The sequence below is a fragment of the Polypterus senegalus genome, chromosome 7 (genome assembly GCF_016835505.1).
Source record: "Polypterus senegalus isolate Bchr_013 chromosome 7, ASM1683550v1, whole genome shotgun sequence".
NCBI lineage: Eukaryota > Metazoa > Chordata > Cladistia > Polypteriformes > Polypteridae > Polypterus > Polypterus senegalus.
In genome coordinates this window covers 67,300,071-67,314,479 of record NC_053160.1, presented here as the reverse complement: position 1 = coordinate 67,314,479, position 14,409 = coordinate 67,300,071, and the positions used below count along the sequence as shown (strand labels likewise).

The following is a 14,409-nucleotide window of genomic DNA, read 5'->3' as shown; positions in this document are numbered from 1 at the left end:
ATGCACGATGGGATTTGTACTTTCGTTTTTCCAGGTAAAAGATGATTTTCTACTACCGACTGTGTGATTTCTTCTTCTTCTTCTTACTTACTATATAAAAGCGGTCAGGATTGTCCTTCCGTCCCATGAGTGGAAAGCGTAGCGGTATTCCGCTTATCACAGACTTACGACTTGCAGCTTGCGTGCAAGCGACATGATGTGAGCAGAGTTCTGGTGCTCCCATCGTTCCCTTGCTTTTGTGCCCGATGCGCTGGAAAAATAGACAAAATGATGTCTCTGGAAATAATTAATGTTGATGGAGTACAAATGCCTCACCGCGTAGTAAATATCAGGGGGGTTCAAAAGGGCGACCTCAATATAGAAAAAAAGTTTAAATTTCATCACAAAAATAACAGAAACTACGAGTATTAAAGTAATACCGCTCAAATTCAATATAACCCAATTAATGAGTTTGTATAAAATATCAAATTGATCTACATATAGAATTGCCTTAAGAAGTGGTCAACTTAAAAGTCGGTCACCTTGAAAGGCGGGTCAGCCTAGTATAAAATAATAATGTGTCCAGCAAGTCTGAGGGGAAAAAATAGGAAAAAATCAATATGGTAGTGTAATTGAACATTTTTGGCAATATGTCATCAATACTCTGAATTTTGCTCTTCCATGTGCCTTGTATAGATTTGAGAATCTATACACCAATGGTAACAATTGTAGTAAAATGTCTGTTGGTATGAGATACCATTGCATTTCATTAATACATGCATTACAAAATGCAATCCAACAGATGGTATATCACAAATGTCACTGCTGCTGGAGAAATTGATAAGTTCAGTATTTTTGAAGTCAAAGTTATTTTTTCACACTTTTGGCATACATTTATTTTCCCCAGAAATTTATATTAGTAAATGAAGTATTATTTCTAAGTTAACAAAAACAGATCTCTCCCAGCAGTTGGTAATGGGTGCCTATGAAACCCTGAATTTATCCTTTAATATTTGGGTTAATTTTGTTTTTCACAATGTTTTACAATTAAGAAAGGGCTACTAAAGCATACAGTTTACAGGCATCTCCGTTTTAAAATTGTATACTCTGGCAAGCTACAAATTAGAGTTCTCTCACCAGCTTCAGCTGACAGGAGCACTTGAAAGCTGGTTTATGCTGAATTTAGAATTCACAAATTGATACTATTAAAGGAAGATTGGAGAGTCAGGATACCTCAGCTGTTTTCTGTCATTAGTTAACATTTGAGATCTGACTATTTTTCAACATATATTCCTTGTTTATGAAAGCTTAATAATTTATTGAGGAAATAACAAGTTAATGGTCTAAATGTTCCTCATGGCAATACACTGTACATGTACTGTATGTAGCCCCAAGAAATGTAAACACATTTTTGTATCTATTCAAAATGTATTTTAAATATAAATTTCACTTCAGCTATTGGTTGATAGCCATATTACAGATGTAAGGACTTATTTCAGAAGAACTCGCTAAGCGCAAAGATCACGTAATGAATGTACCACTGTGTAAGTGTGTTATATACTGTAACTGAATTTTCCCAACCCAACTATATAGATTTTTTAAATACATGCAGTCTATCACAGCTTTGCTTTGCAGCGATTCTGCCTTTAACCACTGTTTTTCCTGCAGTTAAGTTCATCGTCCTATCCTATCAGCATCTTTTCACATGCAACAGTATTCAGGCAACAGTCAGGTCCTGAAATGGGCAAAAGATATGAAAAAGAAATCCAACTAAGGTTCTTTCCTCTAACATTGTGTATTTAGCCTTTGAGAAATCCTCATCCCTTAGAGCTTCTTTAATTTATTATATTTTGAACTTTTTGATTTATGTTTATTTTTTCAGGTTTTACATTTTTGCCAGTTTTGCTTGTGTTTTACTTCTTTTTAATTTCCATACCTATAAATTGGGAAGAACAAAAGATGGACATAGACAGAGTGAAGAGTTTTGATTGGCACATTATGACTAAATCCGCTAAATAGGTTGGTAAACTACCAAGTAAAGTTCAACGGTATGATTTTAAATTGCATTCATTCACCAATAGGGAGTCCTGAAGTAATTTTCTTCCGCACTTGTGTGTGTGTGTGTGTGTGTGTGCGTGTGTGTGTGTGTGTATAAATAAGCATTGTGAATTTGCTATTGATTCTATAGTTCTTTTTTTCCTTTTTGATATTTAATACAATTAATCTGCTTTTCTCTGTAGTAGTTTAATGTAACAATTCATTAGACATTTTCCAGTTCCAGTGGATGATGGTATATGAGCTATATATGGTATAGCTCATATGTGTGCGCTATATTCACATTTTTGATTTTTTAATTCCTCTTAGCTCATCAATCACAGTTTCTTTTTCTGCTAGTCATCTTCTGATTTGTTCAGTGCATTATAGACGTTGGGTTAGCTGAAAATGAGCAAAGCTTGTTGGGTGGAGGCAGTAATTTCCTGCCAGTAAATTTGGAGAGTTTCAGGGATGTGTGTGATATTCATAGACTACTTACATTGAATTATGAAGCATAAATGTGAATATATTTTATATTTTATTTTGATATATGTTTTTTATCTGCTTGTATTTAATTTGTTTACGTGTCGTGAAATTTGCTTAAAAGTTTATATTGCTCTAACAAAGAAACAAATAATTTTGTAAACTGCAATAAAGCAAGTATTCTTTTATGTGCAGGTCATTAGAATATTGTGTTCCATAGTGTATACATTACTGAAGATGCTCAAGCCCAACAGACAGGGTTGAATTGCTTTTTAAAGCTGTGCGAACTGTGAAACGGATTAAGTCCTCTAGCTTTTTGAACATGCAACATTATGTGGGAGGATTTTTATAATTATCTATGATACTAATCAAAATATCAGCACACCCCAGTGGTTTCAAATACATTACAGTAAAATTTAGTAAATTAATATTTTATTTTGTTCATATTTTTTATTATATATGACTTTTTCTTTTTTAACCTTTTCTCTCACTTTATTTTATATGTGTATATACAGTATATGTATAAGGTTTTATATTGTTTTCATACAGGCAACTTTTGCATTACATTTATTCAAATGTTCATGCATCATGTACTCTTGGTTACACTTTTTTCTCTCTTTTGAAGTTGTAGCCAAATTCCCTCCTTTATTTGATGCGCTGAACTTGGCCGCTGAATTCTATACTCTTTCAAGCTAACTGCAAGGTTCTGACAGACAGATAGAAGATCATGCTGTAGTATAGAAAACTGCAGCAAGCTCAGTTCATATAAAGACTGCTATACAAGTGGAAGTTCCACAAGAACTCATTAAGAATATGAAGCTAGAAAAAACTAAAAACTTGTGAATATAGTAAACATTCATTTTATTGGCTCTTCCTTTAGTCTAAACTTATGAAAAACAGTTCAGACATCAGTGCCGACAAAAGAAGAAATGATTAATGAATAGGTTTATACAGTTTTTTTTCCTTAGAAACTAAAAAGGACAACTGATAAAATGAAATATGGAAAGACATTGAGTTTATGCACATTATTTGACTTGTTTTTACAAAAAAAGGTGTGGGGAAGAAAGGTTGATTTGTTTATAAAATATTTTAACTGCTCTGTTAATGTTAGAAGAATATTTTTGTGAGAATATTTTCACTGAAATGGCTCTGCCAAGAGTTCAGCCAATCATTGGTGTAGCAAAGGACCACTTTATCTTTAGTATGTTCAGGACTTATAGTGTTCACTCCGGAGTGTCGATAATTTATTGAAGATATACACCTGTATTCGAATAGGTATAGGTGTATTTGTGTATGTGTGATCTACAATAAAAAAAAAAAAAAGACTTACTGATAAAGTACACAAAGTCCACTAGATGGCAGTATAGAATCCAAATCAATAATGTAATCAGTACATTTAAACGACTTTACATCTTAACATATAAAAACATACAATACAAGTAAAATGCAAATGAACCCACCTCTGGTCATCAACGCACACTTATCTTAACTTGGTACACTGCTGATTCTTACTTATAACAAACAAATGCTTCTCTATGCAGAATTGACTATTGCAGCACACGTGCACCTCCTTCGCTTTTTTGCATCCCATAATAGACACTCTCGTGCATGCTGAGAAGTGCACCTTTAAATGTGATCCGTGTGTCTTTATAATTGATATCTCTCTAACAATTGGTAAAGTCAAACTTTTGGAAATATCAAAATTTATGAACAGATAGCATTACAGATTGCAGTATCTGTGCTAACATCATACAAATTGGTCTTAGAGTTTTTTTCTGCATCCTTTTGATTTGTAAGTTATATATTTTTTTAACTACCTGAAATATTTGATCTTGCGCAGGAAAGACCAGTCAAGAAAAAGGAGGCTCAGCCCCACTGTTCAATATCAGTTGATCGTACAAAATCGAAAGATAATGGTACTGAAGATAAGCTGCCTTTGGATCTACCAATTTCAGATACAAATGTAAGTCTTATTTACATATAAAAAATGTAGTGTTTAGTCAAGATGTGTAGCAGTACAATGGCACAGTGCTTAGTGCTGCTGCCTCCTAGCTATTGAGTCCTAGCCTTAAATGCAGCAAGCCTAGACACAGTATATGTAGAGTGTATATGCTCTTCTATATCTGCTGGGTTTCTCATCAGATAGTCTGCTTTATACATTTACCTTAATTCAAACATTAAATTGATTGATAGGTCTCAAATGTTTCTGTTTGAGTACTGATGTTTGTGTTAGCATGTCCAAATTTTTATCCTGCTGTGTGTCTGATACTGCTGGGATATGCTGTACACCCCACAACCCTGCATGTCCTGAAAATGCATAAATAAATGGAAAGCAAGAGGTTTTATATACAGGTAAAGTTCCGTTACAACGAACTCCCAGGGACCTAAAAAATATTTAGTTGTAATGAGATTCTGTCCAGGCTTTTGCAATCATTTCAGTAGCTTCTCTCACATTAATTTTAATCTCCTCCTGCCTACAAGTTATGCTGACGAGAATTTTTCTCAGCATTTCCTTGCCATAATATACTTTCAGGGTGCGAATGATGCCCAAATCCAATGGCTGAAGCACTGCTCTGCAATTGGGTTCAAGGAATTCAACGCGAACATTATCTAAATGTGGAAGCATGTTGTGTGTAGCACAGTTATCAATCAGAAGCCGAATCATCCTTTTCTTCTTCTTCATATTGTGAGGTTTCTGAACACTTTTTGGACCCACTCCCCACCCAACGGGAACATACTGAAATGCGTCCCAAAGCGCGATTGCAGCGTCTGTGGAAGATTGTCTGTTGCTTTGGCAGGGCAACAGCAGGCTCACAGTGCTGCAGGAAAACACCACAGAAGCAAATCATAAAAGATCTGGGTAGCGCTATAAGTCCCTGTCTTGCACCCCAAAACACAAGGCTTAGTCTCAGTACTTTAGCAAAACCAGCTTTATTCAGCTTGAAACAGGAATGGCACAGTTATTTATTGTAGCGTGATGTGCCACTCTGCTATAAACAGACACAGCAGTCAGGCAGGGTCATGGCCAGTTGAGTGACCAAGTAATCCTGTAATCTCCATTTACAATTTACGTGCTCCTAACCTTGTATCACCCATCAAGATCTTTTCTGTTTACTTTGGTGAAGAGATGCAGCATAGCTGTGAGCCTGCTGTTGCCCTGTACAGACGCAGAGATTGCACTTCGGGACGTTCTTCGGCATGCTGTCTAGTTGGGGGAGGTCCCAAGAGAGTTTACAAACCTCACATTTTCTTGAATGAGTGCCGCATTAATAGGAATGTTTCTTGAACGAGCATCACTGAACCACATAAAAATGCTTTTTCAAAGTCTTCAAATGCAGCAGTTCACATATGTTTGCAACCCAAGATTTGTCTTCTTTTTTTGCTCGGTCTTTCAAGAAAGTTGACAGTGTTAGTGGCGAAATTCTGAATTTGCTGGCAACGTCTTTTTTCTTTTTGCCGCAATCGAGAGAGTTTTTTTTTTCTAATATGAACTGTTATCATTGTTTCGTGTCTGCCATTTCTATAGGAGGGTGACAATGAGTTAAATTCCAATGGATGTTTTACAAATGTTAATGAACAATAAGCAAAAGGTATCACTGAAAACCGCAGGAAACAAAAGAGGCAAAAAAAAAAAAAAAACAGTACGAGGAAAGTTTGAAGAAAGAAAAAAAAATTACAGTGTTTCTGTTTGGGGATCGTTGTACAACTGAGCTGCGGCCACAGAACTAACTGCTCTGTGGATGATTCATTACAATGAAGTGCACAAAAGACCTTGAAATGCCTAAATGAAAGTATCTGCTGAATGTACTTTGCAGTAACAAGATTTCTATAGGCTCATGTCATATGGGGAAACTGCCGGGACCATAAAAATACTTTGTTGTAATGAAAAATTCGTTGTAACGGAATTTTACCTGTATCTTGAATTGTGGTGAGATGTGAACAATAACCGTGATTGATTTGTGTTTAATTTGTAAGAGTTGTTTCATATGGCATTGTGGCACAGTAGCTGCTTAGTTCATGATTTTACAATTTGTTTATGGGCTATATTCTATATGCACATATACTTGAGCAGTCAAAGTATCATGAGACAATTTAAGAGATAACACTGCAGAATATTTGCAAGATCTGTTGTAGAGAAAAACAAAACAACTGGAATGTTTAATGAAGCTTTGATAATGGGTATCCTCTGTAAACCAGGAGTATGTTTCCAGAGTTACAGTCATGGCCGAAATTATTGACACCCCTGGAATTTTCCCAGAAAATGCACCATTTCTCCCAGAAAATGATTGCAATTACAAATGTTTTGGTATACACATGTTTATTTCCTTTATGTGCATTGGAACAACACAAAAAAACAGAGAAAAAAAGCCAAATCTGACATCATTTCACACAAAACTCAAAAACCGGCTAGACACAATTATTGGCACCCTCAACATAATATTTGGTTGTACGCCCATTGGAAAAAATAATTGAAATCAAGTGCTTCCTATAACCATCAATAAGCTTGTTACACCTCTCAACTGGAATTTCCGATCACTCTTCTTTTGCAAACTGCTCAAGGTCGCTCAGATTTGAAGGGTGCCTTCTCCCAACAGAAATTTTGAGATCTCTCCATAGGTGTTCAATTGGATTTAGACCCGGACTCATTGCTGGCCACTTCAAAACTCTCCAGCGCTTTGTCTTCAGCCATTTCTGGTTGCTTTTAGAGGTATGTTTGGGGTCATTGTCCTGCTGGAACACCCATGACCTCTGATGCAGACCCAGCTTTCTGACACTGGGCCCTTCATTGCGCCCTAATATCTTTTGGTAGTCTTTAGAGTACATGATGCCTTGCACACAGTCAAGGCATCCAGTGGCAGAGGCAGCAAAACATCCCCAAAACATCTTGGAACCTCCACCATGTTTGACTTTAGGTACTGTGTTCTTTTCTTTCGTAGGCCTTATTCCGTTTTCTGTAAACAGTGGAATGATGAGCTTTACCAAAAAGCTGTACTTTGGTTTCATCTGTCCACAAGACGTTCGCCCAGAACGATTTTGGCTTCCTCAAGTACATTTTGGCAAACTCCAGTTTGGCATTTTTATGTTTCTGTGTCAGCAGTGAGGTCCTCCTGGCTCTCCTGCCATAGCAATTCATTTAGCTCAGATGTTGATGGATAGTTCGAGCTGACACTGTTGTATCTTGAGTCTGCAGAATAGCTTGAATATGTTTTAAAGTTGGTTGGCTATTTATCCACCATTCAGACTATCCTTTGTTGCAGTCTTTTATCAATTTTTCTCTTCCGTCCACGAGATTAGCTACAGTGCCATATGTTGTGAACTTCTTGATTATATTGCGCACAGTGGACAAAGGAACATGAAGATCTCTGGAGATTGACTTGTAGCCTTGAGGTTGTTGATAGTTTTCCACAATTTTTGTTCTCAAGTTCACAGACCATTTTCTGCTCTTTTTTCTGTTCTCCATGCTTAGTGTGGAACACTCAGACACACAACAGAAAGGTTGAGTCAACTTTTCTCGATTTTAACTGGCTTCAGGTGTGATTGCTATATTGCCAGCACCTGTTTCTTACCACCGGTGAGTTCAAACGAGCATCATATGCTTGAAATAAAACGATTTACCCACAATTTTGAAAAGGTGCCAATAATTTTGTCTGGCCCATTTTTGGAGTTCTGTGTGACATGATGCCAGATTTGGCTTTTTTTCTCTTTTTTGTGTTGCTCCAATGCACATAAAGGAAATAAACATGTATATACCAAAACATTTGTAATAGCAACAGTTTTCTGGGAGAAATGGTCCTTTTTCTGGGTAAATTCCAGGGGTGCTGATAATTTCGGCCATGACTGTACTTGCTGATGTAGCATCTACTGTTGTGTTTAATCCCTTCAAGTTATACACTTTCATCTCTGCCATCAGAACATTTTTGACATGCTTGTGTTTATATTAACAGAGCTTAAGTCAACCTTTGCCATATTATGGTTATGGCAGTGCTGAGATGAAAAAATATTGATCAAGAACATTATTAACTAATTGTTGACTGAGTGAATTAGACTGTTTCTTTTAAATAAGGACAGTTGGTCTTATTTCTAGTGATGCTGTGACTTGACCAGTCAGTAAATTGACCAAAAAACATTTTCTTCAGAATCTGCTTTCTAAGGTTTACTGTAATGTAGGTATTGTACTCCTTTATAAAGTATTAGGCACTTTAGGAAGTATACTTGCTGTGAGCGAGTTTCTGTCTAGTACAGTAATTTATAAGATTTAGAAAAAGCAGACAGAAGAAAGACCCATTGTTGCTTAATAAACAATAGTTTTGTTTGTTTAAGAGGCACATTTGTCAATTTTACTTATAAAATTATTAAGCATATTAGCCATGCATTTTCTTGACATATATCTTATAAACATTTTATTTTATTAGAATAGTGACTTCTAATAATGACAAGCATTAACTTTCTTTTTGTTTACATTTTTTATTAGTTAAAAAGTTACTGCATATATTTTAAGGGGATTTTATTTATTTATTTTTTATTAATTTTTTAAAATATGTTCATTTACTCCTTACCACTATTGAATTCCATCAAATAGCATGGCATATAATACATGTTTTATTTCTTTCATTTTGTTAACTGGTTTTTATACCTCTAGAGGTATTTATTTACATTATCATATTAATAACCTCTAATATAATTACAGTATTCTTCTCTACTAAATAGTGAAGGCCAGTTGATTTTTAAGTTCTAAACAGGTATTTTGATTGTCTCAAATGAGAGGTCATTTTAGTAATGCAGCTGTGTATTATGTAAAAGTATTAAATGACCCGAAACTGAATACATTTATTACATGTGAAATTTAAATCTCAAAAACTTTTGATGAGATGTGATCTTTTAGAGAGAGACACTTTCATGTCCCGTGACAACACACTTCAGAAAGATACTTGCACATCCCGCGACATGGTCAAGTCACGTCATGCTGACCTCCACGTCAGACAGATTTGAAGAGAGACAAGAGACCGCGACACCACACTTTAGAAAGACATTTGCATGCCCCGCGACACGGTCATGTCACGTCATACTGATATCCACATCAGACAGATTTGAAGAGAGACACTTTCATGTCCTGTGACACAAATAAGTGTAGAACAAAGAGCAGCTTAAAAAAATGAAAAGTTAAAGATGACGCGTCCATGACTAAGCAAAGCAAAAAGAGCGACGTAACGAAACACAAAGAAATGCTAGAGAGAAATGAATGCAAATTCTGAAAAAAAGGAATGTAAGCAAACACTAAGCGAAGAAGAAAGATCTGCGCGTCGAAAATATACCAAAAAGCGAAGGAGGGAAAAAAAATGCAAAAAAAAAAAGACAATAAAGAAAAAATATAATTTATGTGCAAATTCGGCAAATAAGGAAAGTAATAATCAGTCCGGACCAAGTAAATATGAAAAATGAGTAGGTCCAAACGGGGTCACAAATAAAAGACAATTATTAAATGAGAAAGTTGAACTTCATAAACGATTAAGTGAAGAATCTAATTGAAGAATTTTATCCAGAAGGATTATCAACAGAACAAATGAATACATGGGCAATCCTAGCAGTGAGAGACGATGAAGTCAAATTAATTAACACGAAAATAGTCAACTGGTTACACGGCAGATTGGTTAAATGCGTGTCAATAGACTATGCTGAGACAGTTGGTGGTGATAGTGCGGAAGATGAAAATGTCAATTTACAGTATTTCACAGAATATCTACAAACGTTAACACCGTCTCCAACTGGCCGAATTACTGTTGAAGGAAGTATGGATCGTGATGTTATTGCGTAATTTATGTATGAGTGATGGGCTATGGAATGGGACAAGATTAGTTGTATTGAAAATTGGTAGAACAATTCTAACATGTAAAATATTAACAGGTGACAAGAAAGGTAATGTAACACATATTCCACGAATAACATTAAACACAAAAGGAGATCTTGATATGCCAACATTGATAAAACACTTAGCTTCCTGTGAGAATAGCTTTTACAATGACAATTAAAAAAATCACAAGGACACATATTCGAAAAAGTCGGTTTATTTATAAGAGAGAAAGAAACAATATTCACTCTTGGCCAGTTATACATTGCATTATCACGATGAAAGACCAAACAAGGAATCAAAATTCAATGCGATCTTGAAGAAAAATGTATTCCAAATATTGTTTTTACCGAAGTTTTAAAGTAAAAGTGAACATAATGTATATGTAACAATTACCATGAAAAAAGAATCTCTTTAAAATGTATTTTGGGTTAACCAAAACCTGGGGATTTGCGAGCAAAGCGAGGAGGGTGCAGAGCCCCTTAGTATAAAAAAAAGATGTAATTAACTTTACTTATTTTGTAAATTAACAGCATGCTTTCTTGATTAACTGCAGTAACATTTTAGTCATATGCATTAAAACACTTAAAATGTTTGCCAAATTCAGATGTTTTAGATAATATTGCTGCACCATTTTCACATTGGTACAAATTTTAACAGCTATTCTTTTCCACATTTATGCACAGCTATATGATAAAAGCTTTACATTTTTTCCTTTAGAAATTTTTCTTACATAAAATGGTTAAAGCTATATTTAAAATATCTCATCTATTAGCAGAAACCGGCAGGTCATCCCAAAATGGGATATGACTCATCTATTGGAGTTCCAAGAAACAAAGCTGCTGCTGCTTTATCTGCTCTTCCTGGAAAGGATCTGGATGAGGACACCAAGGAACTCTTTGAGGATTCTCAGGTAGCTGTAATAATATCTTGCTTTTACTTATGCTCCATATACTAATAAATTATAGTATATTTGCCTCATGCCCTGTTGTAAGTTTTCAGAGAGCGTATGTATATTACTGCTTTATTTGAAGCTGATTTTAAAAATATCTAAACTTTGTGAAAGCGGGTCCAAACACCATCAGACAAACACCAGCACTTTACAAAAACACATGTTTGTTAAAGTAATAAAGTCCTCACAACACACACTGCTCCCGTACCAATCACTCTCAACACAGGCCTCTCCCAATGTCTTCTTCGGGCCGCCTTTCTCTCTCCTGTCACTGGAGCTTCGTCCTACTCTAGCTCCCTGACTGTAGAAAAGCGGCCCCTTTTATGTTTACCTGGATGTACTTCAGGTGCTTGATGACATTCTTCCGGCGGCACTTCCTGGTGTGGTGGAAGTGCCGCATGAGCACCCAGAAACAGGAAGGACCTTCCCTCACCTTCCCAGGTTTGGCGGAAGTGCATAGCTCTCGGGCTTTGAGACTTGGGGTGCCCCTGGTGGTAGCCATGGGCCCCCACTGGTTTGTGCCTCCTTGCTCCATCCCAGTGGTCCCCTGCTTATCCAGGGTGGTTGCCCCCTCGTGGCCCGGGGAGACATATTGACTGCCTCCCAGTCCTTCCAGGCATCCAGGCTGGGTCTTGCCACCAGCCTCCTGTGAAAACTTCTATTTCCCTTTTTTTACAGAGGAATTATGGGTTTTTAACTGTCTTTTAATTTTTTGAAGGCATTCTGAATTCTGCTATTAAATTATAAAATGTATGCACTCACTAAAAGAGGTATTCATCAGCTCTTCCAACCAAATCATGGTTATGTACAAAATTATTTAACTGTGGTACTATTTAGGCTTTTGTGTAATAATGCAATTTATAACTTCTGCAAATTAAAGATAAAACCTCCTTTGTTGTAGAAGTGCTTTATTAGCAAACAAATTTCTAACCAAGACCAAAGATGATATAGTGTAGGTCATGTGACATTTTCTTAAATAAGTGTTATGTCAAAATTCACTTACTTTTATTAATGTAGTGTTAAATTTCTATGTTTCTTAACATTTCATTTGGGACTAGCTTGCTTCACTGCTTAGGGACCATATACCAAACATAAGGACACTAAGACTTGATAAAAGGTACAGAAATAAAACATTGCTATTATTGCTATATTTAGTACCTTACATGTTTACTTATTTTTTAATGTTTGCTGGCCTTATATATTTGTTTATAAATGATCTGTTTGTTCCTAATGTATTTCTTACCAAGTTAGTTGGCAATTTTGTTGTTTGTTGTTACATTCCACTTTACTAATAAATGATCTTGTTTGTTCCTCATACATTTCTTCACAAAGTATTTGCCAATTCTGCTTGTCATTCCATTTTTACTTTCTTGTATACGTATTATAGAGAAAGTATAGTAATCGCAAAAAAATTTGACCTTGAGATTTTGATGAATCTCCATGTTTCATGCATTCCTGAACACATTTTGACCGTTTTTTGCAATCATGTCTGTGCACGTGTGTGTGTGTCTGTGTGTATGTACAGAAACACGATAACTTGAGAATGAATGCTTTGAGCTAGATAAATCAATTTTTGGGATATGGGTGTTATAACAAAATGTTAGTTTTCTATCAACTTTTGGGGAACATACGTCAACCAGAAGTGGTATTTTACCTGAACACATTTCAGACTTTTTTTAAATAAACTGGTACATAGTTTAAATAAACAATTGATTGAAATTTTGTATAGTAGTTTTTCATGTAAAATTGCCTTATAAGAAGAGAAAAATAACAGAATGTTATATTGTTGTTAGTTAGGGTAAGACACACATATAGAATTTCACCATAATCAGATAACCGTAAATGATATTTTTACAGGTATAAGCACTGTTACATATGCATTACTACAATTATATAAATAGAGATAAATAATTAAAATTTTGTATGCTCATTAGTTACCATTAGATATAAAATTTGACCTTGATTAGGTGACTGGAAATGGTATATTACTGACCACAAAAAACAGTCCGATTTGAAATTTCTGTTTGATCGGATTACCGGAAGTAGTTCCTTGCCATATAAACGTGCATTATAAACAAAGGTAAGTGATTGAAATTTTGTAAGAAACACACTGATATGAAGTTTCATTGTAATCGAACAACTGGAAGTGGTATCTGCTTTACCTGAACAGGTATAAAGAAAGTTGAGTGGAGAACAATCCAGATTTTTTTTATGCTTTATATGTGGTGCTTTACAAAACACTGGCAAATTGGCATTCATCAATGCCCTTAACAAAATAACTAACTATAGTTAGTATACGAAAATATACTTCTGACGTTTGGTATGGATCATCGTGACATATATGGTGTAATAAAGGTTTTTATAGGCATTAAATTTGTGTCTACCTTTTTTACCCAGAAATAGGGATTTTCTACAATTTACCCAACCACTTTGATTGATTGACAACATTTTAGTATGTTTACTTGACAGCTGATTGATTCTGTGATATTGTTGAAGCAGGTTTATCTGTTAAACAAATTACCATGTTCAACATTTAGGTACCTGTTACTGTCTTAAGGCAAATTGTGTTCCACAATTGTTTTGAGCTGTTTTTTTTTTGAAATGTACTTTTTGCTTTTTTTGATTTTGTGCTTAAAATATAGTACCTTTAATGATTTAATAGTGTTTGTGAAATTTTCTTCATTGTGCTGGTTCTGAATTTCCAGGAAAGGTTATTAATTCATTGAGGAAATTACTCAACTTAATGTTAATAACTATTTGTGTTCAGTACTTGTCAATTATGATTGGCTACCACTAACACTTAACAGTTGGTAAGTTTGCTTTTCATTATTACACGTTATTTTGTCAACGGAAAAAAATTGCTTTATCGGTAATTACGTTGGTTGTTTAAATTAATTTAATAAATTATATTACGATCAATGAAATCATTGTTTTATCCTTTTTCCGGTAAGAACATTTTTTAAGTGCAGTAAAGTCTCGCTTATTCGACATAAACGAGCTGGCCGAACGCCAGATAAGCGAAAATGTTTGATAATGGCAGGTGTTAAGAAAAAAACTATTAAACGTCAACTATGTTATAATTTTACACATTACGAACCTAATGATCAAAAAATGA

The 14,409-nt window shown here is 35.1% G+C and overlaps 1 protein-coding gene across 1 annotated transcript in view; it reads left to right on the top strand.

The window, feature by feature from the left end:
* Positions 1-14,409, top strand: part of wrn (WRN RecQ like helicase) — a 188,558-nt gene that overhangs the window by 151,999 nt on the left and 22,150 nt on the right. Inside the window, 2 exon segments of the mRNA XM_039758781.1 lie at positions 4,337-4,459; positions 11,118-11,255. Of these exon segments, the coding sequence (XP_039614715.1) occupies positions 4,337-4,459; positions 11,118-11,255 (261 nt within the window).